Source organism: Lampetra planeri, chromosome 25 (assembly GCF_965212315.1).
Source record: "Lampetra planeri chromosome 25, kcLamPlan1.2.h2, whole genome shotgun sequence".
Classification (NCBI taxonomy): domain Eukaryota; kingdom Metazoa; phylum Chordata; class Hyperoartia; order Petromyzontiformes; family Petromyzontidae; genus Lampetra; species Lampetra planeri.
Genome location: NC_136131.1, coordinates 8,045,961 through 8,073,845, shown reverse-complemented (window position 1 = coordinate 8,073,845; position 27,885 = coordinate 8,045,961). Strand labels below are relative to the sequence as shown.

At 55.2% G+C, this 27,885-nt stretch overlaps 1 protein-coding gene across 1 annotated transcript; it reads right to left on the bottom strand.

The window, feature by feature from the left end:
* On the bottom strand, nucleotides 1-27,674 carry LOC144727385 (ALK tyrosine kinase receptor-like). Its single transcript, XM_078606163.1, has 13 exons — nucleotides 27,556-27,674; nucleotides 26,447-26,599; nucleotides 21,928-22,038; nucleotides 17,959-18,175; nucleotides 15,643-15,733; nucleotides 14,811-14,875; nucleotides 13,052-13,184; nucleotides 11,056-11,153; nucleotides 9,412-9,504; nucleotides 4,057-4,158; nucleotides 3,415-3,549; nucleotides 2,154-2,244; nucleotides 1-1,140 (listed from the first exon to the last, which is right to left on the bottom strand). The coding sequence occupies exons 1-13, from the start codon at nucleotides 27,626-27,628 to the stop codon at nucleotides 310-312; spliced, it is 2,193 nt and encodes a 730-aa protein (XP_078462289.1). The 5' UTR covers nucleotides 27,629-27,674; the 3' UTR covers nucleotides 1-309.
* Nucleotides 27,675-27,885: the final 211 nt, after the last annotated feature.

The following is a 27,885-nucleotide window of genomic DNA, read 5'->3' as shown; positions in this document are numbered from 1 at the left end:
GCGCCCGGAACCCCTCCACCACGTGGTTCTTCGGTCGGTGCGACTGCACCGCCTGCGCGCTCGGGCAGCCGATCCCGTTTCGTTCCGAACGCAAAACCGACGGCGACATGTAAAGCGGCTCCGGCCTCGGAGAACGATCCGCAGCGTTCGCCTTGCCCCGTCTCACACGCGCGTCCACGGGGAGTCCTGTGCCCACCCCTCCCCCGCCCCGGTGGCTGTCCATCGCTCGCGCCGGCGGGGCCGACCGGCGGTCCGGTGGGTCGTCGCTGCCGCTGCGCGGGCGGCGAATGGGAGAACGGACGGAGCAGTTCAGTGCCCGGCCGCCAGGAACGGCTGCAGCGGTTCATCGACCGCCGTCGCCCGCGAAGATAACGACGACGAAGAAGACGACGGTGACGACGACGGCGAGGCGGGCGAGGCAGGCGAGGCGGGCGAGTCGCTCGTTTCGGCGTCGCTGCCGTCGCGCCCCGGCGAGCCGGGCCGCCGCCGATCGGCGAGCGCCGGTGCCGCGCACCCTCCGATTCCGGAATCCTCGCGTGCCGGCCGCGGGAGCCGCTGCGCGTCGCTCGGCTCGGACCCCCCGCCGGCGGCCGCGCCGCACCCTCGCGCCGTGCTCGCCCGCTCGGGCTTTTCGCGCACGCACGACCCGTAGGTGGGGTTCCACAGGCTGGTGCTGTGGCTCTTGGTCAGCTTCCCGGTCGAAACCACGGCGGCAGTGGCGGTGGCGGCGGCGCCGACTCCGGGATGCGCCGGTGGCGCCGGTGGCGCCGGCTGGCACCAGGCGCCCATCTCCGTGTACTCGTTACACGAGTGCCGCGGCGGCCTGCGGGGGCCCTCGGCCTCCCGCTCGCAGCCGAGGAACGCGGTCGAGGATTCGTCGTCGTCGGAGGAGGAGGGGGCGGCGGTGGCTGCGCCGACGCCGGAGACGTCGGCGCCGGCGTCCCAGAGGTAGAAGCCGGTGGGCTGCATCCCCCGGGGCCGCCGGCGCGACCCACCGGCGGGGTCGGGGCGCGGGGCCGGGGCGCCGAGGGGGCGGCGAGGCAGGAGGGGCTCCGTGGGGCCGCTGGGACGGCCGGCCGGGGCGTCGCGAGGGACGTGCAGCAGCTCCATCGGGAGAGGGGAGTTGATCACGTCCGGATCCTAGCGTCCACAGAGATTGGGGGAGAGGCAGGGAGAGGTAGAGAGAGAGAGAGATGGGGCGACAGATACATCGGCATTCGTTCACTGGGAAAACCCGACGAGGTATTCGTCATCGTAGTGACATTCAGCAGGATGTCCGACGTTTCGGCATTCGGCTTTCATCCACCCACTCACCCACCCACTCACCCACTCACTCACCCACTCAATCACGCACCCACCCACCCACCCACTCAATGTAGCATGTAATTATCTATGTTTATAATTATGACTGCGACAGCTCTTTGAGTGGCAGATTTGTGCCAGAGAGGCACAGCACACACGTGTCTGTTAGTGACACAACAACAAACTGGGCTTGACTTGACTCACTCACCCACCCACTCACTCATCCAGTTACTCACTCACTCACTCACCCATCCACTTATTCACCCACCCACTCACCCACCCACGTCCTCACTCACCCACCCACTCACCCACCCACTTACTCACCCACCCACTTCCTCACTCACTCACCCACCCACCCACTCACCCACTCACCCACTTACTCACTCACCCACCCACCCACTTACTCACTCACCCACCCACTCACCCATCCACTTACTCACCCACCCACTCACCCACCCACTCACCCACCCACGTCCTCACTCACCCACCCACTCACTCACCCACCCACTTACTCACCCACCCACTTACTCACCCACCCACTTACCCACCCACGTCCTCACTCACCCACCCACCGACTCATTCACCCACCCACCCACCCACTCACCCACCCATTCACCCACCCATTCACCCACCCACTCACCCACCCACTCACCCACTCACCCACCCACTCACCCACTCACTCACCCACTCACCCACTCACTCACCCACTCACCCACCCACTCACTCACTCACTCACTCACTCACCCACCCACCCACTCGCCCACCCACTCACTCACCCACCCACCCACTCATGCACGTGTGTGCGTGTGACACAACAAGACACTGGGTTTGACACTGGCGGCGTCCCACACCTGCGTGCAGTACTCGATGCGCTCCAGGATGGAGGCGAAGTTGGGGCGGTCCTCGGGCCGCTGCTGCCAGCACTGCGTCATGATGCGGTACCTGCCGACGAGGTCACGACAGAGGGGGGTGGCGTAATAGGTTACGGGGGTCATCAGGGGTCACGGGCGCGTGCCGAGTCGCGAGGTGACTCGGCTCCGAGTTGAGGGAGCTTACGAGGCCCGCCCTGGGTTTTCCGCTTGCCCTGGGGACGACGCATGCAGGTGGAGCCATTGATCTTATGGAACGCAAGGGAAGCGTGTGGTGACGATGATTACGGTGATGACGACGACGATGATGATGATGAAGCTGCACCGGCGCTGGGCTCCACCACACCAGTTCAGCTTGGAAGCTGCGCGGGCCGCGTGCGTCTGACTGGTGGAGAGAGCGCTGCTGATGATGCTGATGATGATGCAGCCACTGCCATCGCCCTCCAGTTTAGTGGATCTCTATGCAAGTGCCTGGGTCTCTATGGGAGTGTATGGGTCTCTATGAGAGTGTATGAGTCTCTATGAGTGTGTATGGTCTCTATGAGTGTGTAGGTCTCTATGAAGTGTGTGGGTCTCTATGAGAGTGTATCGGTCTCTCTATGAAGCGGGTCTCTATGAGAGTGTGTGGGTCTCTGTGAGAGTGTGTGGGTCTCTATGATAGTGTATATGTCTCTATGAGAGTCTATGGGTCTCTGTGAGAGTGGGTCTCTGTGAGAGTTTATGGGTCTCTATGACAGTGGGTCTCTGTGAGAGTGTATGGGTCTCTATGAGAGTGGGGCTATGGAGAGAGAGAGAGGGGGGTCAAGTGGGCTAGGAGAGGGCCCATTCCAACCAATACCAACACAGCCGCCATTCGCCACTAAGTGACGGTGACGTCACCACGGCGCCTGTGCCAGGCCAGGTGCACTTTGATGCCACGTGAAGTGTCGAATTCTCGCTGACAGGAGGTCTCGGGACAGACCCAGGTGCCATGGGTTGACCGACTGAGATGACCGGTAGATGCACCACCTGTAACCCCTACTCTACCAACTTCCTACGTTTTAGCCGCCCGGCGCTCCGCTCGTCGTTGTGAGCGTCGCTCCTCTGCCCTCCGTCGTTGTTGCTGGAGGGCGACTGCCCTCCAACTGCCCAGTAGCAGCAGTGTCCTTCACGAGCCTCCTCTTACACAGAGGCCGATCTTGACACCGCTGGTAAGATCGGCCTCTGTGGGCAGGCAACACGCAGGGAGGTCGGGGAGACTCACACGGGGCCCGGGCAAGAGCCGGGCGGGTCCATGCGGCCTCCGCCCATCACGAACTCCATGACCTCCTGGTTGCTGCGGCTGGGGTAGGGCATGAAGCCCAGCGAGAAGATCTCCCACAGGAGAACCCCGAATGACCTGGGCACGCGGGGACACGCGGACATGGACACACAACGACACGTGATATAAAATCCACCTTCACCATATGAACAGGTGCTTACCTCCATTCAACAGGCCTTCGCTGGGTTGCTACTCCAGAGAGTACGGTGATGTGTGTGCACGTTTGAGCGAGCGAGCGAGGTGTGTGTGAGATCGAGCGGGGAGCGGTGACGCAGTGGTTAGCGCTACGCTGCGCCACAAACCCGGCCACCCGAGGTCGATTCCCGCTCACGGCCAACACCCAGTGACGATTTATCTGAACCGGTCCTGGGCCTCGCCTGGGTCGACTCAGCCTCAAATGAGTACAGAGTGTGGTGTGTGTGTAACATCGCCACTGGGGAGACAAAGGCGGCCGGGCGTGGAGCTGTTACACCCACCGCCCCGTGCGCAGTACTTGCCCCAAACACTCTGCTAAGGCTATCCGGGGGGGGGGGGGAGATCTTTGTCTTTGTGAGATCGAGTGGTAGCCGCGGGGGGTTACGGTACCACGTGTCAGTCTTGGATGTGAAGATGCCCTCGAGGAAAGCCTCCGGTGGCATCCACTTGACAGGCAGCATTGCCCGGCCGCCCTTCCTGTAGTAGCTGGCCCTGCAGGAAGAGTGGACAGGACAGGGAGCGGTGTGGAGGGGGCAGGGGGGGTGCATCAGTTAATATCCTGAGCCCAGGGCTCCGCGATGTGCTTACGGGGTGTGCCGCTAGCAGTCCGGCATGGTGTCCGACGTTTCCGCATTCGGTCTTCGTCAGTAGTTTGCTGAAAGAGGCTGCCGGCGAGCGGGGCGAAGCGTCGCCGGGCACCGTGCCGAACGTCATGCAGCGGCAGAGGGCGCCGGCGAGGCGTGCGGCTCGAGTGACAGTCCGCAGGGGACACGCGGAGGTTTGTCGTGAGAGTGTGAATTCTTGACGAGTGCGGACAGCTGGGTGAGCGGCTCGAAAGGCCGGGTCGCTGAGCTGGCTCCGGCGAGGTCCTGGCTCAGATTGTGGCAGCCGCCCCGGTGACACTCCCGGGTCAGATTCTGGCAGCTGATTGAACTGGGTTCTCAAGAGTGGTGACTGAATCATCATTCAGCATCTCACACCGCAGAGGCACGTGCACAGATTGCGATGTTTCCAGGCAATTGTATGCGCGTATGTTGAACGTCTTTTGCACCGTACATTGACAATCGTGCTAATCGGAGGAGCGGGGCGAAGCACAACAACACGAAGAGCAGTTCAAATAAAATGAGTTTTCAATATAGATGATTAAAAAGTGCATAGCTCAAGTGGCTTGCTCATATCGGAAGGAAGAGAGCGCCCCAGGCGGTGGCTGTAGAAGCGCATCCGAGAGTGATGCGGTGACCGCCGCCTTTGTTCGATGGCCAGCCAGAAGCCGCCGCTGCCGCTGCTATTACTGTGATGGCGACCGGACGGAGTTCGCGCGAGAATTGACGATGAGCGTTGTCCGTGCGTGCGGGAGGAAGGCCGGGGCGCCGGGAGAAACCACGCGCGCGTGCGCGAGAGGGGGCAACGCTTTATCCCGCGCAGATGGGACAGACGGAGATTGGTCCCCACTTGGCTGCGCCACGCTCTCCCGGGCTCACCACGGTTAGGTCTCACCACTCCGTGTGCGGTGATCCACCATCCCTCGCTGCCTACCACCACAGTGCGCGGATTACAGGCGTGGAGCCATCACCGCCCCGGCTACAAGAGAGAGGATCTGGATATTGGACAGGGGGCGGCCGCATTTACTTCCTTGTGCCAGGGCCCTCTGGCAACCTCGCACGCGCACCGTGTGTGGCGGGCCACACCACCACCCTCACCCCCACACCACCGGACCGGCCGCCACACCGACATTGCGGCCACCACACCATCGCTCTCCCCCTCCACGCCACCAGTCCTCCGGCCACACCACCGCTCTCGACTCCGCACCACACCACCGCCCTCGCTCCTGTGTCTCCTGTGCAAAGAAAGCCTTTCCACGCGCCAATCATCTGATACACGCGGCACAAAGTGTGCACTGTGGAGATTTTTTTTTTTATCTCGCTCCCAGAGATGGGCGCTGGAAATTAAATTGGATGGATATAAAAAAAAACACTTAATTTAATCCGGGAGCCCCCGACCAACCGGAATGAAAAAAAAATGTCAAACGCGCGGAGCACTTCGCAGTCCGCGGTGAACGTCCATTCGCCTTCACGGAAAAAGACCGCGACCTCAAACCGTGGAGATGACACGGCCATTGTGAACCCCTCAACACTAACCCAGCCACCCAACCCCACCCCCTCCACCCCACCCCTCCTCCTTCACCCCACCCCTCCCCCTCCACCCCCCACCCCCCACCCTGCCCACTCCACCCCCACCCCTCCACCCCCACCCCCTCCACCCCACCCCACCCCGCCCCTCCACCCCCACCCCGCCCCTCCACCCCCACCCCATCCCCTCCACCGCCACCCCGCCCCCCGGCCCTAAGGATCCTTCAGGTTCGCTCGTTGTGACCGCGATGGGTCACGCCTGGGGTGTTCCCACGGTAACGGGACGCTTCGAGATGCAGAACCGCACGCGATGGTAATGATGATGATGACGACGATGATGATGATGGGATATGGGATTATTTACCGCGTTACCTAGATTCTCCGCAACGACCCCGGTGATTATTCTGTGCCGTGTGCGACAGAGTTTTGCGTCGAACTAGAACCCAAATGTTAAGGAGAGGCCCCTTGCCTATGCTCACGTGGCAGGGCCCAGACATTGGTTTAAGCAAGCCTGACTCTGCTGCTGATGAGACATCACGTGCCGAAAACCGCACCAGTTTCGCTCAAATTATGAACTCCCAGAAGACTGTGTGGCTGATGGGATGTGTGCAAAATATATATTTTACTGGTAGGAACCCACTGGTTCTACCAGCCCACAGGGGATTATTGTGTCCGTCCGTCCGTCGTGCAGGGAGGGGCTGGGTGGGGAGGGAGGGGCTAGGTGGAGAGGGGAGGGTGGGGAGGGGCTGGGTGGGAGGGTGGGGCTGGGTGGGGAGGGGCTGGTCACCCCGTGGTGCCCTTATAAAACTCAACGTTTAACCTACTCACGCCAGCTTGTGCCCGCCCTCACAGTCGGGCATATTTGCGGAATACACCACGCCGCCGTTGACCCTGGCCATTGACCGAGCAACCCAACGTTCCTACCAGCTCCCTCCGCAGGAATGTGTTACGTGGAGGGACAGGCGGCTTGTCTGCTCATTTCTTTTGAATAATGATGACGACGATGTTGACGTTTCTGCTGCTGCGGATAATGATCATGGTGAGAGTGGCGTCTGTGATGATGACGGCTACGACGAAAACTGTGACGGCGGTGATTGACGAGGTAGATGATGATGATACGAACAATTAATTAAATTACGATAATGACGTTAATTAATTGGGTCAGCAGCTGGAGCAGATGGAGGAGATGGGGGGGGGCTTAGACGGGGCGGTGGTGGGGGCAGTCTGAGAGTGCTTGCTTGGGATCGGGAGGTCACGCCGTGGTGAGACAAATGTGGGATTTATCACCGCATAATTAAAACGCTCCTTCAATTATTAATTTTCATGCGTTTGAAAAGGCACGGGCTTAGCTTGACTAGGGTGAAATTTCAATATTTAAACAGTAAAAATTAATGTTGGGTGTGTTACATCCATAATTATATTCCAAGTTTGAGATCGGCTTTCTGCCATGAGACAAACTTTTATATTCTTTTTTTTTATTTTCTTTTACCCAGGAAAGCCTCACCGAGTCTCGCCACTCATTTTGAGGAGGGTCCTGCCAAGTGCTTGCTGTTTGCAGTGAACAGCGCATCACCCGGGGTTCAGACGCAGGCTCTATTGTTTCAGACTTGCGACATTTACAGGACATCGCAGTTATATAGACTTGTGTAGAGATTCGTGAACTTGCATAGAGATCTATAGTGACACAGAGATCCATAGAGTTACACAGAGATACATAGAGTGACACAGAGATCCATAGAGTGTCACAGAGACACAGAGTTACACAGAGATCCATAGAGTGACACAGATCCATAGAGTGACACAGATATACATAGAGTGTCACAGAGACACATAGAGTGACACAGAGATCTATAGAGTGACACAGAGACCCATAGAGTTACACAGAGATGCATAGAGTGATACAGAGACACATAGAGTGACACAGAGATACATAGAGTGACATAGAGATATATAGAGTGACACAGAGACACATAGAGTGACACAGAGATACATAGAGTGACATAGAGATATATAGAGTGACACAGAGATACATAGAGTGACACAGAGATACATAGAGTGACATAGAGATCCATAGAGTGACACAGAGATACATAGAGTGACACAGAGATCCATAGAGTGACACAGATCCATAGAGTGACACAGATATACATAGAGTGTCACAGAGACACATAGAGTGACACAGAGATCTATAGAGTGACACAGAGACCCATAGAGTTACACAGAGATGCATAGAGTGATACAGAGACACATAGAGTGACACAGAGATACATAGAGTGACATAGAGATACATAGAGTGACACAGATATACATAGAGTGACACAGAGATCCATAGAGTTACACAGAGATCCATAGATCAATAGAGTTATACAGAGACTCGTAGACGCCAGCCAAAGACTATCGGCAGTAGGGGCAATTGCAGGACATTGCAGGGTGTAGGGATTGTACAAACGATAACCAGACTAACAAAAACAACAACTTCATAATACATGTTAATACAAAAAAACGTTAATTGCACGAAACCTACACCAAGACTGAGCGAACAAGATAAACAATTCATAGTTCTTGAGGTCAAGTAAGAGCTCAAGGGAGGCCCTGGAGTGGATTTGTGGGCCTTTGTCTTCCACACTGCCGGAGACGCGTCGGAAGAGGTGGGGCTTACCCACACTTTACCCCACCACCACCACCACCACCACCACCACCACCACCACCACCACCACCACCAGCACCACCACCACCACCACCACCACCACCACCACCACCACCACCATCACCACCGCCACCACCCCCCCCACCACCACCCCCACCACCACCACCACCACCAGCACCACCACCACCGCCACCACCACCACCACCACCAGCACCACCAGCACCACCACCACCACCACCACCACCACCCCCACCACCACCACCGCCACCGCCGCCACCACCACCACCACCACCACCGCCACCACCACCACCACCGCCACCACCACCACCACCACCCCCACCACCACCACCGCCACCGCCGCCACCACCACCACCACCACCACCGCCACCACCACCACCACCGCCGCCACCACCACCACCACCACCACCGCCACCACCACCACCACCGCCACCACCACCACCACCACCACCACCAGCACCACCACCACCGCCACCACCACCGCCACCACCACCACCACCAGCACCACCACCACCACCACCAGCACCACCACCACCACCACCACCACCACCACCACCACCACCACCACCACCCCCACCGCCACCACCACCAGCACCACCACCACCGCCACCGCCGCCACCACCACCACCACCAGCACCACCACCACCACCCTCCACCATTACCACCACCGCCGCCACCACCACCACCACCCCCACCACCACCACCACCGCCGCCACCACCACCACCACCCTCCTCCACCACCACCACCACCACCCTCCTCCACCACCACCACCACCTCCACCCTCCACCACCACCACCGTCCACCACCACCACCACCACCACCTCCACCACCACCACCACCGCCACCACCACCACCGCCGCCACCACCACCACCACCGCCACCACCACCACCGCCACCACCACCACCACCACCGCCGCCACCACCACCGCCGCCGCGCGTGCAACACGCACCTGTATATGTCTCGTGCCATCCCAAAGTCTCCGATCTTGGCCACCCTGTCCGGCCCTTTGCAGGTCAAGAGGCAGTTCCTCGCTGCGATGTCCCTGCGCAAGGTTCATTACAAATTAAAAACACCACACCGGGTCAAGTAAACCGACATTTGTCCACTGGCACGTCCGGAGCCGTGCCAGCACGGGGTCATCGTGGCACGGTTGGTTTTCCACTGGCTACGAATTGAAGATGGATCATTAGTCTGCCACTAGGTGCAAGTTTTATGGTGTGGTGTGTCCCGTTCACTTCTGAATTTCGAACCGTGCAAGCGGCTCAGTGTACATTTTATGTAGAGAGGCGTAGCAGCGTCACTCTCTGTAAAGACATTTTACTCATCGCAGAGAACAGTAGCAACACGACCACCGCCCTTTATGATAGCTGGCGTCAAACTGTGACACACGTATGGCCTTGTGGGAGCCTCGGTACCGATACAGTTATTTAATTTATTTTTTTCTTTCTTTCGGATTCGTTTCAATGACATACGCGTACGTTATCGGAACGGAATCAGAAGAAAATCCGATGACGTACACGTCATCGGCACGAGAAAGGATTACATTTGCGGGGTCGTGGTTTTTCAGACCAGGTAGAGCAGCGAACGGCATCGCAATCGAAAGGTCGGAAGTTCACATCCTGATTGAGGCGGGGGGGGGGTCGATAAAAAGAGCACCAATTTGTAATGGGGAAGTCAACAGTGGATGTCCTATGGCAAAACTCACCCCCACCTCCCCACCATCATAGGAATGTGGAATTTCCACAACTTACTCTGAAGGGCTGTGAACAAGAAACGAGCACCACGTGCTTCGTGGGCTCACTTCGAAATCGACTTTTTTTGGCGACTTTTTTTTATTTTAAATTTAATTTGGGCCAGGCCAGCTGGCGCCGCCGCACGTGCGCCTGTCAACTCGTGAAACTGTGATCCTTAAATGTGTTATTGTTAGTCGTAATGTTAGCTAGAAACACTCTGCGCTGTCCAGTTAAATAAGCCAAACCCACCGAGCTGCACAGCTCTTTTTAAAGATGCGGCCTGGCCACAAATGATCGCTCAACGAAGCGGCTTATCGTTACGTGGAAATTTATAGCAGCCAAACCCTCTAAACGCATGATTCTAAATGTGGAGGGAAAATTCGGAGGACCTGGAGAAAAATCCACGTGACCACGGGAAGAGAGCGACACACCGCAAACTTCCAATATACAGCAAGCGTCAGGGTCGACATCGAACCCATGACCTCCTGTATACCAGACGAGGTAGTTAACATATATTCTCGCCACCGTGATGATGATAAGAGAGACAACGCAAACTCCAAATATACAGCAGGTGTCAGAGTCGACATCGAACCCATGACCTTCTGTATACCAGGCGAGGTAGTCAACATCTCCTCGCCACCGTGATGATGATGAGCGAGACACCGCAAACTCCAAATATACAGCAAGCGTCAGGGTCGAGACCGAACCCATGACCTCCTGCAGTTAACATCTCCTAGCCACCACAGTTTTTGTCTCTCTCTCCCTTTCATTCATTTGCCAGTTGCCTGGGTGAAAAGTGGACACCCTTTCCCCCCCCCCATTCACGAGTCGCCTGCGCGCCCAGACGAAGCACACAGCACCTGTGAATGAAGTGGCTCTCCTCCAGGTAGCAGCAGCCCTGCGCGATGTCCCGAGCCATCTGCAGCAGCTCCAGCGTGCACAGCGACGCGCCACCCGGCTGGGAGTCGGGGCGGGAAGTGGGGTGGGCGCAGAGACACGGGGTGGATGAGGCGGTGGGTGAGAAGGGGGAGCATGGCTGCTGACTCACAACGCGTACGTACTGTGTGAGTGTCTTTGCGTGTGTGTGTGTGGGGAGGAGCGGTAGTGTAGCGGTTAGCTGCGCTGCGCTACGAACCTGGTGACCCGAGTTCGATTCCCGCTCATGGTCAACATCGGTGACAAATATCTGAACAGGTCCTGGTCCTCCCCTAGGTCGACTCAGCCGAAAATGGGTACCTAGTGCGGTGTATAAACATCGCCACTAGAGAGACAAAGGAGGCTGGGCGTGGTGCTGGCCACCCACCCCCTCGTGTGCCGTGCCGGCCTTAATATGTGCTCGCTAACAGCACTTGCCATAAGAGTCTGTTAAGGCTATGCGGGGGATCTTTGCCTTTGCATTCGTGTGCACCTCGAAGTGCCTCAAAGTGCACCTGACCTGGCACAGGTGCCGTGGTGACCTCACCACCACTTAGTGGTGAAGTGTTGTTGTTGTTGTTGTTGTATTCGTGTGTGTATTCGTGTTTAGGCGTGTGTGTTGTGTGTGTGCTGTGTGTGTGTGCTGTGTGTTGTGTGCTGTGTGTGTGCGCACGCCGGTTTGAGACGTGTTTTGTTCAATCCAGGTAAAGACTCATGAGTGCAGGACATAAGTCTCATTTGCCAGAGTGACCTGGGTCACGAAAACGACAAAAGCATGAAAAAAACCCAAGAACAGCAGCAACAACAACAACATCACGCGACGTCACAGAAACAACATCACGTGAGGAATGGACAATGTTCGCGAAAAGCAAAGACACGCGGCAGAGCAGAGTGGTCGGCGCTTCTCCGCTGCAAATCTGGCCACCCCAGTTCGATTCCCGCTCATGAGCAGCAATCAGTGGAAAATATTCGAACGGGGTCTTAGGCCTCCACTAGGTCGACTCAGCCTCAAATGAGCTCACTTGTGTGAACATCAAAGACAAAGGCGGCCGGGCGTGGTGCTGGCCACCCACCCCCTCGTGTGGCATGCCGGCCTTCACAGGCACTCGCTAACGGCGCTTGACTTGCCCGTTGATGGCTATAAGGGGGGAGGGCAGGTTGGATCGGTGTCTCCGTTTGTGAGTGCGTGCACGTGCGTTGTTGGATTAAACTAAAATGTAAAAAAAAACATTTTATTTTACCAGGTAGGTAAGGTCCACTGAGCTATGTAGCTCTTTTTCAGGAGCGGCCACAAATGAGAGCTCAACGAAAGTGGCTTATTGACCCGGAGAAAATCCACACGACCACGGGGGAGAGAGAGCGCGAGAGACACAGCAAACTCCAAATAAATAGCAGCAGGCGTCAGGGTCGGTCTCGAACCCACGACCTCCTGCAGACCAGGCGAGGTCGTTAACATCTCCTAGCCACCGTGATGATGATGAGAGAGAAACACTGCAAACTCCAAATAAACAGCAGCAGGCGTCAGGGTCGGTCTCGAACCCTCGACCTCCTGCAGACCAGGCGAGGTCGTTAACATCTCCGAGCCACCGTGATGATGATGAGAGAGAAACACTGCAAACTCCAAATAAACAGCAGCAGGCGTCAGGGTCGGTCTCGAACCCTCGACCTCCTGCAGACCAGGCGAGGTCGTTAACATCTCCGAGCCACCGTGATGATGATGAGAGAGAAACACCGCAAACTCCAAATAAACAGCAGCAGGCGTCAGGGTCGGTCTCGAACCCTCGACCTCCTGCAGACCAGGCGAGGTCGCTAACATCTCCGAGCCACCGCGGCGCGGTGTAGGACGGCACACCGCGACAGCGGCACATCGCCGCGTGCCACCACACGCCGCGGCCATAACCGGGCGGCGGGGCCGACCTGGCCACGGTGGGGGCCACTCACGAGGCAGGCGGTCCGGGCCTCGCGCAGGAACGACTTGAGGTCCCCGCCGGCCATGAGCTCGAGGAGGATGAAACGTGGGAGGCGCTGGAGGCTGACACCCACGCAGCGCACGATGTTCCCGTGGCTGAACTTACTGGGAGGAGGGGGGGGGGGTGGTAGGGGAGAGAGGGGGGGGGGCTGGTCGTCACGGCGACAAAGGGAAGAACGCACACTGGAGCCCGCAACAGCCGTCACGGATCCGCTGGGGACAGAAGTGCAGCACCCGCGGCCCGGCCGCCTTTGTCTCCCGCGCGGTGATGTTTGCACGCCGCAGCAGGTGCTCATTTGAGGCTGAGCCGACCTAGGGGGGTAGGGGGTGGGGGCAGGCCCAGGACCGGTTCGGTCACCGGTGTTGGCAGTGCTGGATTATCGTAGGAGCAAAAATAGCTGCGACATATGTAGTAACATATGTAGTAACATATGTTACTACATATGTTACTACATATGTAGTAACATATGTAGTAACATGTGTAGTAGCTACGGGCCCCGCACTTTCAAGGGCCCCGCGCTAAATGCTTTCAAGCTATCAATTCCGGTTCAGTGATTCTGCACTTGCTCTATTACTATAGTACTATACCGCCTTCAACTTTTATGAACGACTGGGTGTTTAAGGTTAGCGATTATTATCTGGCTGTATTGCAAATGAAAAAATACAATTACGGTAGTTTACTATGCAAGTAAAAAATTTTGTTTAAATATTTACTTGTTTTTTTTATTTTATTTAGGACCCCTTTATTAAATATGCTACAGGTCCCGCACTAGCTTAATCCGGCACTGGGTGTTGGTGCGAATATCGAAACTCGGGTTGCCGGGTTCGTAGCGCGGGATCCGGTAATGGTCCTGGGTCGTCGTTCCGCTTTCTACTCGAGTTTGACGCCCGCTGCGTTTCCCGCCAGCGACATTCTGCGGGAGTGTTACTGCCGAACCGCGCTCGTCCCCTCCCCTCCCGCCCGCCCGCCGAGTGGGAACACAGTAATGACGGCACCGATTTGGATTCCGTGGGAGGAATAGTGCCAACGACGTCCCGTGGAACGTCTGCCTCGGCGCTAATCGCCGGGAGGAGTGCCTCTCGGCGTTGCGTCTATTTGTGTCGTGCGACTTGACTGTGACCCGCCCCCCCGATGTTTAAAAATAAATAAAAATAAATGTTGTTCCCGATCGCGCGCTCCGTTGCTGGGCGTCACGACGCGAAGAAACGCGCTCGGAAAACTCTCCGCGGAGCGACGCTGACGGGTGCTTTCGTCCGCTGTCCGAATTTCGTCGTAATTAATAGCGCAGAAAACCAGCAGCAGTAGCCGCGGCAACAGCAGCATCAGCAGAAGCAACAGCAGCAACAGCAGCAGCAGCAATAGCAGTAGCAGCAACAGCAGCAGCAACAGCAGCAGCAGCAACAACAGCAACAACAACAGCAGCAGCAACAGCAGCAGCAGCAACAGCAGCAGCAACAGCAGCAGCAACAACAGCAGCAGCAGCCACAGCAGCAGCAACAGCAGCAGCAGCCACAGCAGCAACAACAACACCAGCAGCAACAGCAGCAGTAGTAACAGCAGCAACAACAGCAGCAACAACAGCAGCAACAACAGCAGCAACAGCAACACCAGCAGCAACAGCAGCAGTAGTAACAGCAGCAACAACAGCAGCAACAGCGAACGACGTGGCCGTGGAGGAGTCATCGCAGCAACACCCGCGGGGGGATTCGAACCCAGGTCCCCTTCGCTACCTGATGATGAGCGCCTCCATGAGGAAGTCCAGCTCGTCCTGCTCCGAGCAAATCTCCGGCAGCGTCTGCGCAGCGGCACAAAGATAAAGACAAAGATCCCCTCCCCAATAGCCTCAGCGGAATGTTGGGCCAAGTGCTCTTATGGAGCCCGGCACTGCCTCTCGAGACCACCTTTGTCTCCCCAGTGGCGACGTCCACGCGTCTCGCACCTCCCGAGCGGCATGCTGCGGCTACGCACGGAAAGGAGCTCGATTAGCGTGCGTCTCGAGGGGTGTAAGTTTTCATTTGAGGCCAAGTCGACCTAGGGGGAGGCCCAGCACCGGTTGAGATGCTCGGCCCGCGTGGTGGTGGTGGTGGCCGTGAGCGGGAATCCAATTTTGGTTTCCGGGGTTTGTAGCGGTGGTGTTGCGCTAATCGCTGCGCCACCGCTCCCCTGCACAGCGGGTAAGGGACAAGGGGGGGGGGGAGATGGGGGGGGGAGATGGGGGGGGGATGGGGGGGAGATGGGGGGTGATGGGGGGGAGATGGGGGGTGATGAGGGGGAGATGGGGGAGAGATGGGGGGGGGGAAATGGGGGGTGATGGATGGGGGGAGATGGAGGGGTGATGGGGGGGTGATGGGGGGAGATGGGGGGGGGGGCTTCGGATACCAGGGATTGCCTCACCTCCCCGACCCACTAAATCCTATTCGCCAGCGTGAATGAAACAATAACATTGTGGCATATACACGGCGGCTTTGTTGTTCTTGTTGTTTGATATGAACAAAGTTGTCTATTTTTTAACGACATCTCGGGGGGGGGGGGGGGGGGGGGGTGGCAGCGCGCCCGGCTCACCTTCACGGCCACCTTGAGGGGGCTCTGGTCCCCCGGGTTCCCAGTCACGTGACCCTCGTAGACCTCGCCGAATGCGCCGTGACCCAACGCCCTGCGCGCAGGGACACCGGGAGATAGATGGGGGGGGGGGCACCGGTTATAAAGGCGTCGATGGCCCCCCGCTCCAGCAGTCGCTTCTCTGACGCCTCACCCTCCCCCAAAATGGACGGAGCTCAAGAGGAGGAGGAAGAGGAGGAAGAGGAGGAGGAGGAGGAAGAGGAGGTGACGTTGATTCTAAATGTGAAGTTACAAAAAACGGAGGACCCGGAGAAAAATCCAAGCGACCACGGGAAGAGAGACACTCCAAATACACAGCAGGCATCAGGGTCGGGATCGAACCCACAACTTCCTGTATACCAGGCAGAGGTGGGACAAAGTCATTGTTATGCAAGTCCAAGTCGAGTCGCAAGTCATCAAATTCATGACTCGAGTCTGACTCGAGTCCAAGTCACATGACTCGAGTCCACATCTCATAGGTGGGACAAAGTCATTGTTATGCAAGTCCAAGTCGAGTCGCAAGTCATCAAATTCATGACTCGAGTCTGACTCGAGTCCAAGTCACATGACTCGAGTCCACATCTCATAGGTGGGACAAAGTCATTGTTATGCAAGTCCAAGTCGAGTCGCAAGTCATCAAATTCATGACTCGAGTCTGACTCGAGTCCAAGTCACATGACTCGAGTCCACATCTCATAGGTGGGACAAAGTCATTGTTATGCAAGTCCAAGTCGAGTCGCAAGTCATCAAATTCATGACTCGAGTCTGACTCGAGTCCAAGTCACATGACTCGAGTCCACATCTCATAGGTGGGACAAAGTCATTGTTATGCAAGTCCAAGTCGAGTCGCAAGTCATCAAATTCATGACTCGAGTCTGACTCGAGTCCAAGTCACATGACTCGAGTCCACATCTCATAGGTGGGACAAAGTCATTGTTATGCAAGTCCAAGTCGAGTCGCAAGTCATCAAATTCATGACTCGAGTCTGACTCGAGTCCAAGTCACATGACTCGAGTCCACATCTCATAGGTGGGACAAAGTCATTGTTATGCAAGTCCAAGTCGAGTCGCAAGTCTTCAAATTCATGACTCGAGTCTGACTCGAGTCCAAGTCACATGACTCGAGTCCACACCTCTGATACCAGGCGAGGTGGTGAACATCTCGCCTACTCTTCAGCTCTGGCCTTAACGACTTGGGGGGGGGAGGGGAGTGGATACAAAATAAATAAATCTGTACTCTTTGGTTCTTTCGGTAAAGTCTGCTGAAACAGGCAGTTTTCTCTGCTGTGATTGTCTCACCTGATAACGGTCGCTTGTGTTGCGATCGAAACGTCGTGATCTAATAATAATAATAATAATAATTGGCGTTTTCCCCTTTTTTTCTGGCAACAAAACTGAAACATTTTTACAAGGAATCATGTGTGCATTAACCACGATACTTGTGGTCAAAATGCAAACAAAAAACACACCCTGATAATATATATGCGAAGCAATAATAGTTCACGTCGTGATCTATTATTTTTCTACCTACGTGACTTTACCGATAGAACCAAAGAGTATGGATTCCTGTAGTTACGAAAGCTTCAAATCAAGATTAAATGAATCTGCTTACAACACTGATAATAACAGCAACAATTTGGACCATGATAACAAGAATACCCCGGTGGGCTTTGCCTGGTAGGATGGGGGATGGATTATTTTATTTGTATGTCTTTGGATGATTTCTTTACATTTCTAATACTGTGCACTACAGTCGTGATTGCTATTGTTTGTTGTTGTTGTTGTTGTTGTCACGTTCTTACCCCGTGTCCCTACTGGGCATCAAAAAAGAGCAGTGTAGCTCATCGGATTTCTCCGGTATAAACAAATATGCTGATTCTGATATTATGATTCTGGATCACAACATTGACAACAACGGCGACAACAGCGACAACAACGATAGCAACAACAACGACAGCAACAACAACGACAACAACACCAACTGCAGCGACAACAACAGGGACAACAACGACAACAACGACAACAGCAACGACAACAACAACAAAACAACGATAACAACAGCAACGACAACAACAACGACAACAACAACAGCGACAATAGCAACAACGACGACAACAATGGCAACAACAACGACAACAACGATGACAACAACAAAACAACGATAACAACAACAGCAACAACAACAGCAACGACAACAGCAACGACAACAAAACAACGATAACAACAACAGCAATAACGATAACAACAACGACTAAGACATCAACATGACGACGCGCGGCACCTGACGAGGTCGATGTTTCGCCTCGGCACCTCCTTCAGCTCGCTGAGTGCTCCGGCCGAGCCGACGGTGGCCGCGCCGTGGGGCTCCCTCCCCGCGTGGCAGTAGTTGGGGTTGTAGTCGGTCATGATGGTGGAGGCACGCACCTTGCTCAAGTTGTACTCGGGGCTCAGCAGCTCCAGACGGAAGGCTCGCAGCTGCCGCTGCTTGCGTCTGTACGCTGCTCGGACGCACGGCGCAGACACGCAAAGACGAATATTACCCCCCCTCCCCTCTCCCCCCCCCCGCAGATTTGAAGTTTTCGTGACTGCAAGGATTCATATACTCTTTGGTTGTTTTTTGGGAAAAGTCACGTGGATAGAAAATAATAAAATAATGATAATACATATATTTCGATTTCAAGCTTTCGTGACTGCAGGGATTAATTTTCTTGGTTCTTTCGGTAAAGTCACGTAGAATGGAAATAATGAAATAATAAAAATAAAACATTGTAAAATAATTCTCACGACGTTTCGGCCACAACGCAAGCAGCCGTCCTCAGGTGAAAACCAGGTTTGTCGAGGCGACAGACGCTGTCACCTGAGGACGGCTGCTTGCGTTGTGGCCGAAACGTCGTGAGAATTATTTTATAATGTTTTATTTTTATTATTTTATTATTTCCATTCTACGTGACTTTACCGAAAGAACCAAGAAGATGAATACATATATTGTCTTATTATTATGGTCGACAAAACGTCGTGAGTTTTTTGGTTTTTATTCATTTTTAATTTGTTTTCTTTTTATTTTAGGTGAAAAATTAAAATAAATTAAATCACGACGTTTCGGGCGCAACACAACAAGCGTGAAGAAGAAGGACGCTTGTGTTGCGCCCGAAACGTCGTGATTGAATTTATTTAAAGTTTTTTACCTACGTGACTTTACCGAAAGAAAAAACAAAGTGTATTACCCCCCCTCTCCACTCCCACCTCTCCACCCCACTATTAGCCTTAACTCTAATTCATTTTTTTTTCAAAGCAGGTAAGGGTCCCTCCCACTAAGCCGTGTAGCTCTTTTGTTCAGCAGCGGCTCTGGCTATCACACGACGAGAGCGCAACTAAAGTCGACTTGTCGTCGTGGTCGTGTGGAAATCAGTTCCAGTTCAGTTTCACTTTCATTCGTTAGGTAGAGCCCTGTGAGCCATGTGGCCCTTGACTCGGGTGCAACCGCAACAAACAAAAACATGAACAAAGGAACATCTGAAAGTGACGACGCGGCCAAATACTCGAAAAGGGGGTGACGCTGATTCTTAAGCGTGGAGGGAAAAACCGGAGGAACCGCAAGAGAAAATCCGCGCGTAACTTTTGTTTATAATTTCAAATTTTATTTGGGCCAGGCCAGGCCAGCTGGCGCCGCCGCACGTGCGCCTGCCAACTCTTTAAAGTGTGGTCCTTCAATGTGTCACTGTTAGTTGTAATGTTAACTAAACCAAACTATTTTTGTTTTATTTTACCAGGTAAGGCCCACTGAGCTGTATAGTTATTTTTTAAGAAGCGACCTGGCCACAAACGATAGCTCAACGGAGTGGATTATCGTGGAAACGTGGACATTTACAGCAGCCAAAACCTGTAAACGCACGATTCTAAATGTGGAGGGAAAAACCGGAGGACCCGGAGAAAAATTCACGTGACCACGGTGAGAGAGAGACACCGCAAACTCCAATTACACAGCAGGCTTCAGGGTCGGGATCGAACCCACGACCTCCTGTATACCAGGCGAAGTAGTTAACATCTCGCCAACGCGACGCCCACGGTGTAGGGACTGTCGGGGCAAGTGCTGTTAGCGAGCAGCACCTATGAAGGCCGGCACGGCACACGAGGGGGTGGGTGGCCAGCACCACGCCCGAACCCCCCAAATTGGGAAGTTTAATCACCACGCTAAGTACTCATTTGAGGCTGAGTCAACCTGGGAGAGGGAGGGGGGAGGTTCAGGACCGGTTCAAATAATTCGCTACCGTTATTAGTCGTTAGCAGGAATCGAAACGTTGATCGCTCGATTCATAGCCCATTGCGCTAACCACTGCACCACCGCTCACGCACGGATAGACACGCACGCACGCGGATGGACGGAGACACCGACGGACAGATTGGACACACGGATGAGAGGAGATGCCCACGGAGAGATGGACACGCGGACAGACAGACAGACAGATGGACAGACAGAAGACACGAGCCGAGACGGATGGACGCACTGACACGTGGATGACGTTGTTCGGGGTTAACTTTGCAATTCGCTTGAAGGACTAAGGTTACTCTGCGTCGGAGGCACGGCTCACAATAGGTGTGGCTGTGCAATGTGAATGCACATCAAATGGCTCATCCTAACCTCCGCTCCACATTGTACTCCCACATATGGAAATTTCAAGAACGAATCAAACCGCAACCCCCCCGCGCACCCCCACCTCCGTGACTATTACCGCATTTGAATAGACCTTACAAGGCCAGAGACGCGCACGCGGCATATCTAAGTGGTAGAGTGGGTGGGCAGAAGATGAGTAACAAAGGAGGTGAGGGAGAGGAAGGGACATGAGGGGGGAGGAGGTGACGGGAAGAGGAGGGAGGCCAGGAATGTTAGGAGGAGGGAGACGGGGAGCGGGAGAGAGATAGGGAGGGTTGGGATAATCAGATGAACAGTAGTCGTCGTTGATGCTTTTAAGAAATTCCACATCCATATGGCGGGGCTCAGACCGTCCGTACGGCAACCGCCGTTTGACTTCCCACCGCAGAGGCCTGGCGATGATGATACAGTTTGAGTAAAAATAACAACGAAGCTGCATTTGTTTTGCTCACGCAGCGCCCGCCACTCTGCCGCAACTGGCGGCAGCAATTGCCCAAGCTCTGTGACCCTATAGCTGGGGGCGATGTTTGTCCAAACTCCGCGGCGATGTTGACATCGACGTCGATGACAACGACGGTGACGACGGTTTGGGCCGGCGGTTCCACCGTGGCGTTCGCCGCTCCGTGTCAGGCAGGCCGTCCCGGTTCTTACTCGCGAACGCAACCGCGCAAATCGGCCCCACGGTGCGTGCCGGCGTTTTAACGGTGAAAATTGTGATCCGACTGGGATTGCAAATGACTCAACTGTGATTACAGGTGACTCAACAAGTGATTGTGAGCGTACTGCAGGCCGCGTCTGTGATACACAGGCAGCTGCCTTCGTTCGTGATGGACAGTATCACCCTGCCGCTTTAAGAATTGCACAAATAATAATAATAGCCCACTCCATTACTATCGTGAATCATTCACATTGTATTTCAGTACGAAGCCTGCGCAGGTGCGATGGGTGAAAAAAAGAGCCAATTTATTTAATGTAAAAATGATCGGGCGTAATGATTATTATTGGCAGATGAAATATTGCAAGTAATTATCATAACGATTAATAATAACCAATAAGCATGATGATAATGTAATTCATGATCATCATAATATAAAAAAATTATAATTCATAATACAACTTTTTAAACGTCGTATTCAGATTGTAAATGTTGTGGCTTTGCTCTCCAAAACACAACCGGTGGTGCTGTACTGGTAACGAATCGGCTACGTTCTGTTCACGTGACAACCCTTACTAGTTGGCTGTGTCGGGTGGTGGCGGGTTTGACGACACATTTATATATTTACGCGATGTAACCCAACAAAAAAAAATATCTTGGTATTATGGATTATATTGGTCGCGAAAGCCTACGTGTTAAAATGATAATAATTATAATATATTAATTATACTTATAAATAAATATATAAATGACTTTTATAATTTCTATTTATGTATTTTGTCAATATAACACGACAATATATAATCATAATTACATATTTGACAACAAAAAAATGTGAATGCTATTACGTAACGAATACATAAGGTCATTCTATAATTGCATATGATTGTAACATCATCATAATAATAATTAATAATTAATTAATAATAATAATTATCACGCACCAATGAGGATGCCCGTGCACGCCAGGGCCAGGATGACCGCCGTCACCACGGTCGCCACGGCGAGTACGAGCGGCAGCGAGAGATGCCCCTCGGGGATTCCCGTCACCATGTCTGGCGGGCACGCAACACACGGACGCGGCGGCGTCGTGATCGTTATTGGCCTCACTATGACAACAACAACAACGACGACGACAACGACATTATTAATATTGCAGCAGTGTCGCCTCGGGGTTTACGTCGTGGGGGATGCGACGACAAGGATCGAAAATCGACGTCGATCGAAACGATTTATGGGGGTTGCTGGTTACCGATCGATCGAACTTTATTTCTGTAACACTATTCGTGCAAAAAAAAAAATGCAATGCATAGTGCTTTACAGGCACGAGCAATTATGGTGAAATTGTAGGCAAAATAAAATCACGTTGTTACACATTTCTTGCAAAGACATGATACAAATAAACGTTAAGAAAATCCTAATTAAAAGGAAGTTTAATCAAGTAAGTTTTTAGATTTATTTTAAAAGTGCTTAATGATTCTGAAGCACTTAGGGTGGGTGGTGAGTGGATAGGTGGGTGGATGGGTGGTGGGTTGATGGGTGGTGAGTGGGTGGATGGGTGGTGGATGGGTGGTGGATGGGTGGATGGGTGGTGGGTGGTGGGTGGACGGTGGGTGGTGGGTGGGTGGTGGGTGGGCGGTGGGTGGGTGGTGGTGGGTGGGCGGTGGGTGGTGGGTGGGTGGTGGGTGGACGGTGGGTGGTGGGTGGGTGGTGGGTGGACGGTGGGTGGTTGGTGGGTGGTGGGTGGGCGGTGGGTGGACGGTGGGTGGTGGGTGGGGTGGTGGGTGGGCGGTGGGTGGTGGGTGGGTGGTGGGTGGGTGGTGGGTGGACGGTGGGTGGTGGGTGGGTGGTGGGTGGACGGTGGGTGGTGGGTGGGTGGTGGGTGGGTGGTGGGTGGGCGGTGGGTGGGTGGTGGGTGGGTGGTGGATGGGCGGTGGGTGGTGGGCGGTAGGTGGATGGTGGGTGGCGGCGGCTGAGCGGCGACGTTCATCGGTGGCCGCAGCAAAGTGACGGCGTCAGAAGGTGGTGGGTGGTAGTAGTGGGGGGGGGGGGGGTAGACGCGCCATCGAGGAAGCACGCACCACCTCGCTGATCTGCCGCGAGTGTGCTGTCATGACGGCCCGTTGGCCAGACATCGAAGCCGATGTACAGGGTGGCAGTCGTGGGTGGCAGTAGTGGGTGGTGGTAGTAGTGGGTGGTGGTGGTGGTATTAGTGAGTGGTGGTGGTGGTATTAGTGGATGATGGTGGTGGTGGTATTATTGGGTGGTGGTGTTGGTGGTAGTAGTGGGTGGTGATGGTGGTGGTAGTAGTGGGTGGCAGTAGTGGGTGGTGGTGGTGGTAGTAGTGGGTGGTGGTGGTAGTAGTGGGTGGTGGTAGTAGGTGGTGGTAGTATTAGTGGGTGGTGGTGGTATTAGTGGGTGGGTGGTAGTATTAGTGGGTGGTGGTGGTAGTAGTGGGTGGCAGTAGTGGGTGGTGGTGGTGGTAGTAGTGGGTGGCAGTAGTGGGTGGTGGTGGTGGTAGTAGTGGGTGGCAGTAGTGGGTGGTGGTGGTGGTGGTGGCGGCAAAGGCTGAGAGGTGACCGATAATGAAAGAGGAGAGGGACGAGGATGAGGAGGATGATGATGATGGCAGCGACGTCAGCGTGGGGGGTCAAGGCGACGTCCATCGGGGGTAGTAGCGGTGTTAATCATCAAGTGACGACGGGGGGTGGTGTGGGGGGGGGCGGTGTGGGGGGTGGTGGGGGGATGATGGGGGAGGGGTGAAGGGGGATCGGGGGGAAATGATGGCGGGGCGGGGAATGTCGGGGTGGGGGGGATGTTGGGGATGGTGGGGGGGGTGTGTGTGGGGTGGTGAATGAATGAGTGCGGGGGTGGTGGTGGAGTGAGTGTGTGTGGTGGTGAGTGAGTGTGTGTGTGTGGTGGTGGTGTGGTGTGAGTGTGTGTGGTGGTGTGTGTGTGTGAGTGTGTGTGGCGGTGCTTACTGAGTGTGTGAGTGTGTGTGGGGGTGAGTGAGTGTGTGTGTGGAGGAGGTGAGTGTGTGAGTGTGTGGGGTGGTGGGGTGGTGAGCGTGTGTGAGTGGGGTGGTGAGTGAGTGTGTGTGGTGGGGGGTGGTGAGTGTGAGTGTGTGGGGGGGGGTGGTGGTGACTGTGTGAATGTGTGGGGGTGGTTGGTGAGTGAGTGTGGGGGGGGGGGGGGGGGTTTGAGTGTGGGGTGGTGAGTGAGTGTGTGGGGGGGGGGGGGGGGTGGTGAGTGTGTGTGTGTGGGGGGGGTGGTTAGTGAGTGTGTGTGTGTGGTGGTGAGTGTGTGCGCGTGGGGGGTGGTTAGTGAGTGAGTATGGGGTGGTGGTGAGTGAGTGTGGGGGGGGGGGGGTGTGAGTGTGTGTGTGTGTGGGGGGGGGGGTGTGTGAGTGTAGGGGGGGGGTGTGGGGGGGGTGGTGTGTGAGTGTGTGTGTGTGGGGGTAGTTAGTTAGTGAGTGAGTGTGTGTGTGTAGGGGGGTGCTTAGTGAGTGTGTGTGTGGTGAGTGTGTGTGTGTGATGGTGAGTGTGTGTGTGTGGTGGTGAGTGAGTGTGTGTGTGGGGGTGGTTAGTGAGTGTGGGGGGTGGTGAGTGTGTGTGTGTGGTGATGAGTGAGTGTGTGTGTGGGGGGTGGTTAGTGTGAGTGTGTGGGGGGGGGTGGTGGTGACTGTGTGAATGTGTGGGGGTCGTGGTGAGTGAGTGTGGGGGGGGGGGGTTTGAGTGTGGGTTGGTGAGTGAGTGTGTGGGGGGGGGGGTGGTGAGTGTGTGTGTGTGGGGGGGGTGGTTAGTGAGTGTGTGTGTGTGGTGGTGAGTGTGTATGTGTGGGGGTGGTTAGTGAGTGAGTGTGGGGTGGTGGTGAGTGAGTGTGGGGGGGGGGGGTGTGAGTGTGTGTGTGGGGGGGGGGGTGGGTGTGTGAGTGTGTGTGTGTGTGGGGTGGTTAGTGAGTGAGTGTGTGTGTGTAGAGGGTGCTTAGTGAGTGTGTGTGTGGTGAGTGTGTGAGTGCGTGTGTGTGATGGGGAGTGTGTGTGTGTGGTGGTGAGTGTGTGTGTGTGGGGGTGGTGAGTGTGTGAGTGTGTGGGCGGTGCTTAGTGAGTGTGTGAGTGTGTGTGGGGGGTGGTGAGTGAGTGTGTGTGTGGGGGGTGGTGAGTGAGTGTGGGGGTGGTGAGTGTGTGTGTGTGGTGATGAGTGAGTGTTTGTGTGTGGGGGTGGTTAGTGTGAGTGTGTGGGGGGGGTGGTGGTGACTGTGTGAATGTGTGGGGGTGGTGGTGAGTGAGTGTGGGGGGGGGGGGGGGTTTGAGTGTGGGGTGGTGAGTGAGTGTGTGGGGGGGGGGGTGGTGAGTGTGTGTGTGTGGGGGGGTGGTTAGTGAGTGTGTGTGTGTGGTGGTGAGTGTGTATGTGTGGGGGGTGGTTAGTGAGTGAGTGTGGGGTGGTGGTGAGTGAGTGTGGGGGGGGGGGGGGGGTGTGAGTGTGTGTGTGGGGGGGGGGTGGTGTGTGAGTGTGTGTGTGTGGGGTGGTTAGTGAGTGAGTGTGTGTGTGTAGAGGGTGCTTAGTGAGTGTGTGTGTGGTGAGTGTGTGAGTGTGTGTGTGTGATGGGGAGTGTGTGTGTGTGGTGGTGAGTGTGTGTGTGTGGGGGGTGGTGAGTGAGTGTGTGAGTGTGTGGGCGGTGCTTAGTGAGTGTGTGAGTGTGTGTGGGGGGTGGTGAGTGAGTGTGTGTGTGGGGGTGGTGAGTGAGTGTGGGGGGTGGTGAGTGTGTGTGTGTGGTGATGAGTGAGTGTGTGTGTGTGGGGGTGGTTAGTGTGAGTGTGTGGGGGGGGTGGTGGTGACTGTGTGAATGTGTGGGGGTGGTGGTGAGTGAGTGTGGGGGGGGGGGGGGGTTTGAGTGTGGGGTGGTGAGTGAGTGTGTGGGGGGTGGGTGGTGAGTGTGTGTGTGTGGGGGGTGGTTAGTGAGTGTGTGTGTGTGGTGGTGAGTGTGTGTGTGTGGGGGTGGTTAGTGAGTGAGTGTGGGGTGGTGGTGAGTGAGTGTGGGGGGGGGGGGTGTGAGTGTGGGGGGGGGGGGGGGGGGTGGTGTGTGAGTGTGGGGGGGGGGGGTGTGTGTGTGGGGGGGGGGTGGTGTGTGAGTGTGTGTGTGTGGGGTGGTTAGTGAGTGAGTGTGTGTGTGTAGGGGGGGTGCTTAGTGAGTGTGTGTGTGGTGAGTGTGTGAGTGTGTGTGTGTGATGGTGAGTGTGTGTGTGTGGTGGTGAGTGTGTGTGTGTGGGGGGTGGTGAGTGAGTGTGTGAGTGTGTGTGGGCGGTGCTTAGTGAGTGTGTGAGTGTGTGTGGGGGGTGGTGAGTGAGTGTGTGTGTGGGGGTGGTTAGTGAGTGTGGGGGTGGTGAGTGTGTGTGTGTGGTGATGAGTGAGTGTGTGTGTGGGGGTGGTTAGTGAGTATGAGTGGGGGGGGGGGGGTCCTCACCCAGGCAGCGGACGCCGTCTGGAGCGAGCGCGGTGCCGGCGGGGCACAGGCACACGAGGCCGCCCGTGGCGTCGTCCCGGCGGCACTCGCCCGACTCACAGCGCTGGCAGTCGACGTGCTCGCGGACAAACACCTCGCCATGGCTCTCCGTCACTGCGCGACGACCACCGCCACCACCACCGCAAACACCACCACAACCACCACAACCAGAATCACCACAACCACCACCACAACCACCACCACAAGCATCACCACAACCAGAATCACCACAACCACCACAACCACCACCACCACAACCAGAATCACCACAATCACCACAACCACCACAACCACCACAACCACAATCACCACAACCACCACCACAACCAGAATCACCACAACCACCACAACCACCACAACCAGAATCACCACAATCACCACAACCACCACCACCACAACCACCACAACCATAATCACCACAACCACCACAACCAGAATCACCACAACCACAATCACCACAACCACAATCACCACAATCACCACAACCACCACCACAACCACCACAACCACAATCACCACACCAAAAGCAAAATCACCACAATCACCACAACCACCACCACAACCACCACAACCACAATCACCACAACTACCACCACCACAACCACAATCACCACAACCACCACAACCACAATCACCACAACCACCACCACAACCACAATCACCACAACCACCACAACCACAATCACCACAACCACCACCACAACCACCACAACCACAATCACCACAACTACCACAACCACAACCACCGCACAGTCGCTCGTCGCTCACCGCTCGCTCAACCGCTTGCTCGCTCGCGCTCTCTCTCTCTTGCTCACGACGTTGTTGTTGTTGTTGACGGTGTTGTTGTTGATGTGGTTAATGGTGGCATTGCGGTGTAAAGTTTGTTGTCGTGGTTGTTGTGGATAATGACGATGATGTTGTTGTTGTTGACGATGTTGTCGTTGATGTGGTTAATGGTGGCATTGCGGTGTTCGGACTGTTTTCGTGGTTGTTGTGGATAATAATGTTGTTGTTGCTGTTGACGATGTTGTTGTTGTTGACGATGTTGTTGTTGATCGTCCGTCTCTCACCGGCCAGGGGGAATGTGTAGAGTTCGCCCAGCGAGCTGACGAACGACACGCCATCCTGTCCGTCTGAAAACATCCCATTCCCAGCGTCTGCATCCCCACCTGCACACACAGAAGACGAATATCCCCCCGTGCGTTAAGAAGACACTGGGAGCATTGACACTTTTAATCAGAATCAGAATGTTCATTTGTACTGGAGGAATCCTATGAGCTATAAAGCTCTTTTTACGCAGATGTCCCGTCGGGGCACGGGGTAAGAACGTTACCAGAGTAAACAGAACAAGAAACAAGCTCGGAGTGCAATGTACAACAAAAGGTTTAAACAAATCACCC

What these genes read in the sequence shown, in the direction of transcription:
- LOC144727385 (XM_078606163.1), bottom strand. Translation starts at nt 27,628, where the DNA reads ATGTTTTCAGACGGACAGGATGGCGTGTCGTTCGTCAGCTCGCTGGGC. An exon ending in ATGGAGGCGCTCATCATCAG is followed by an intron (nt 13,185 to 14,810) that starts GTAGCGAAGGGG and finishes CCCTCCTCCCAG; the next exon opens with TAAGTTCAGCCACGGGAACA. An exon ending in GCATCGAGTACTGCACGCAG is followed by an intron (nt 1,141 to 2,153) that starts GTGTGGGACGCC and finishes TGTGGACGCTAG; the next exon opens with GATCCGGACGTGATCAACTC.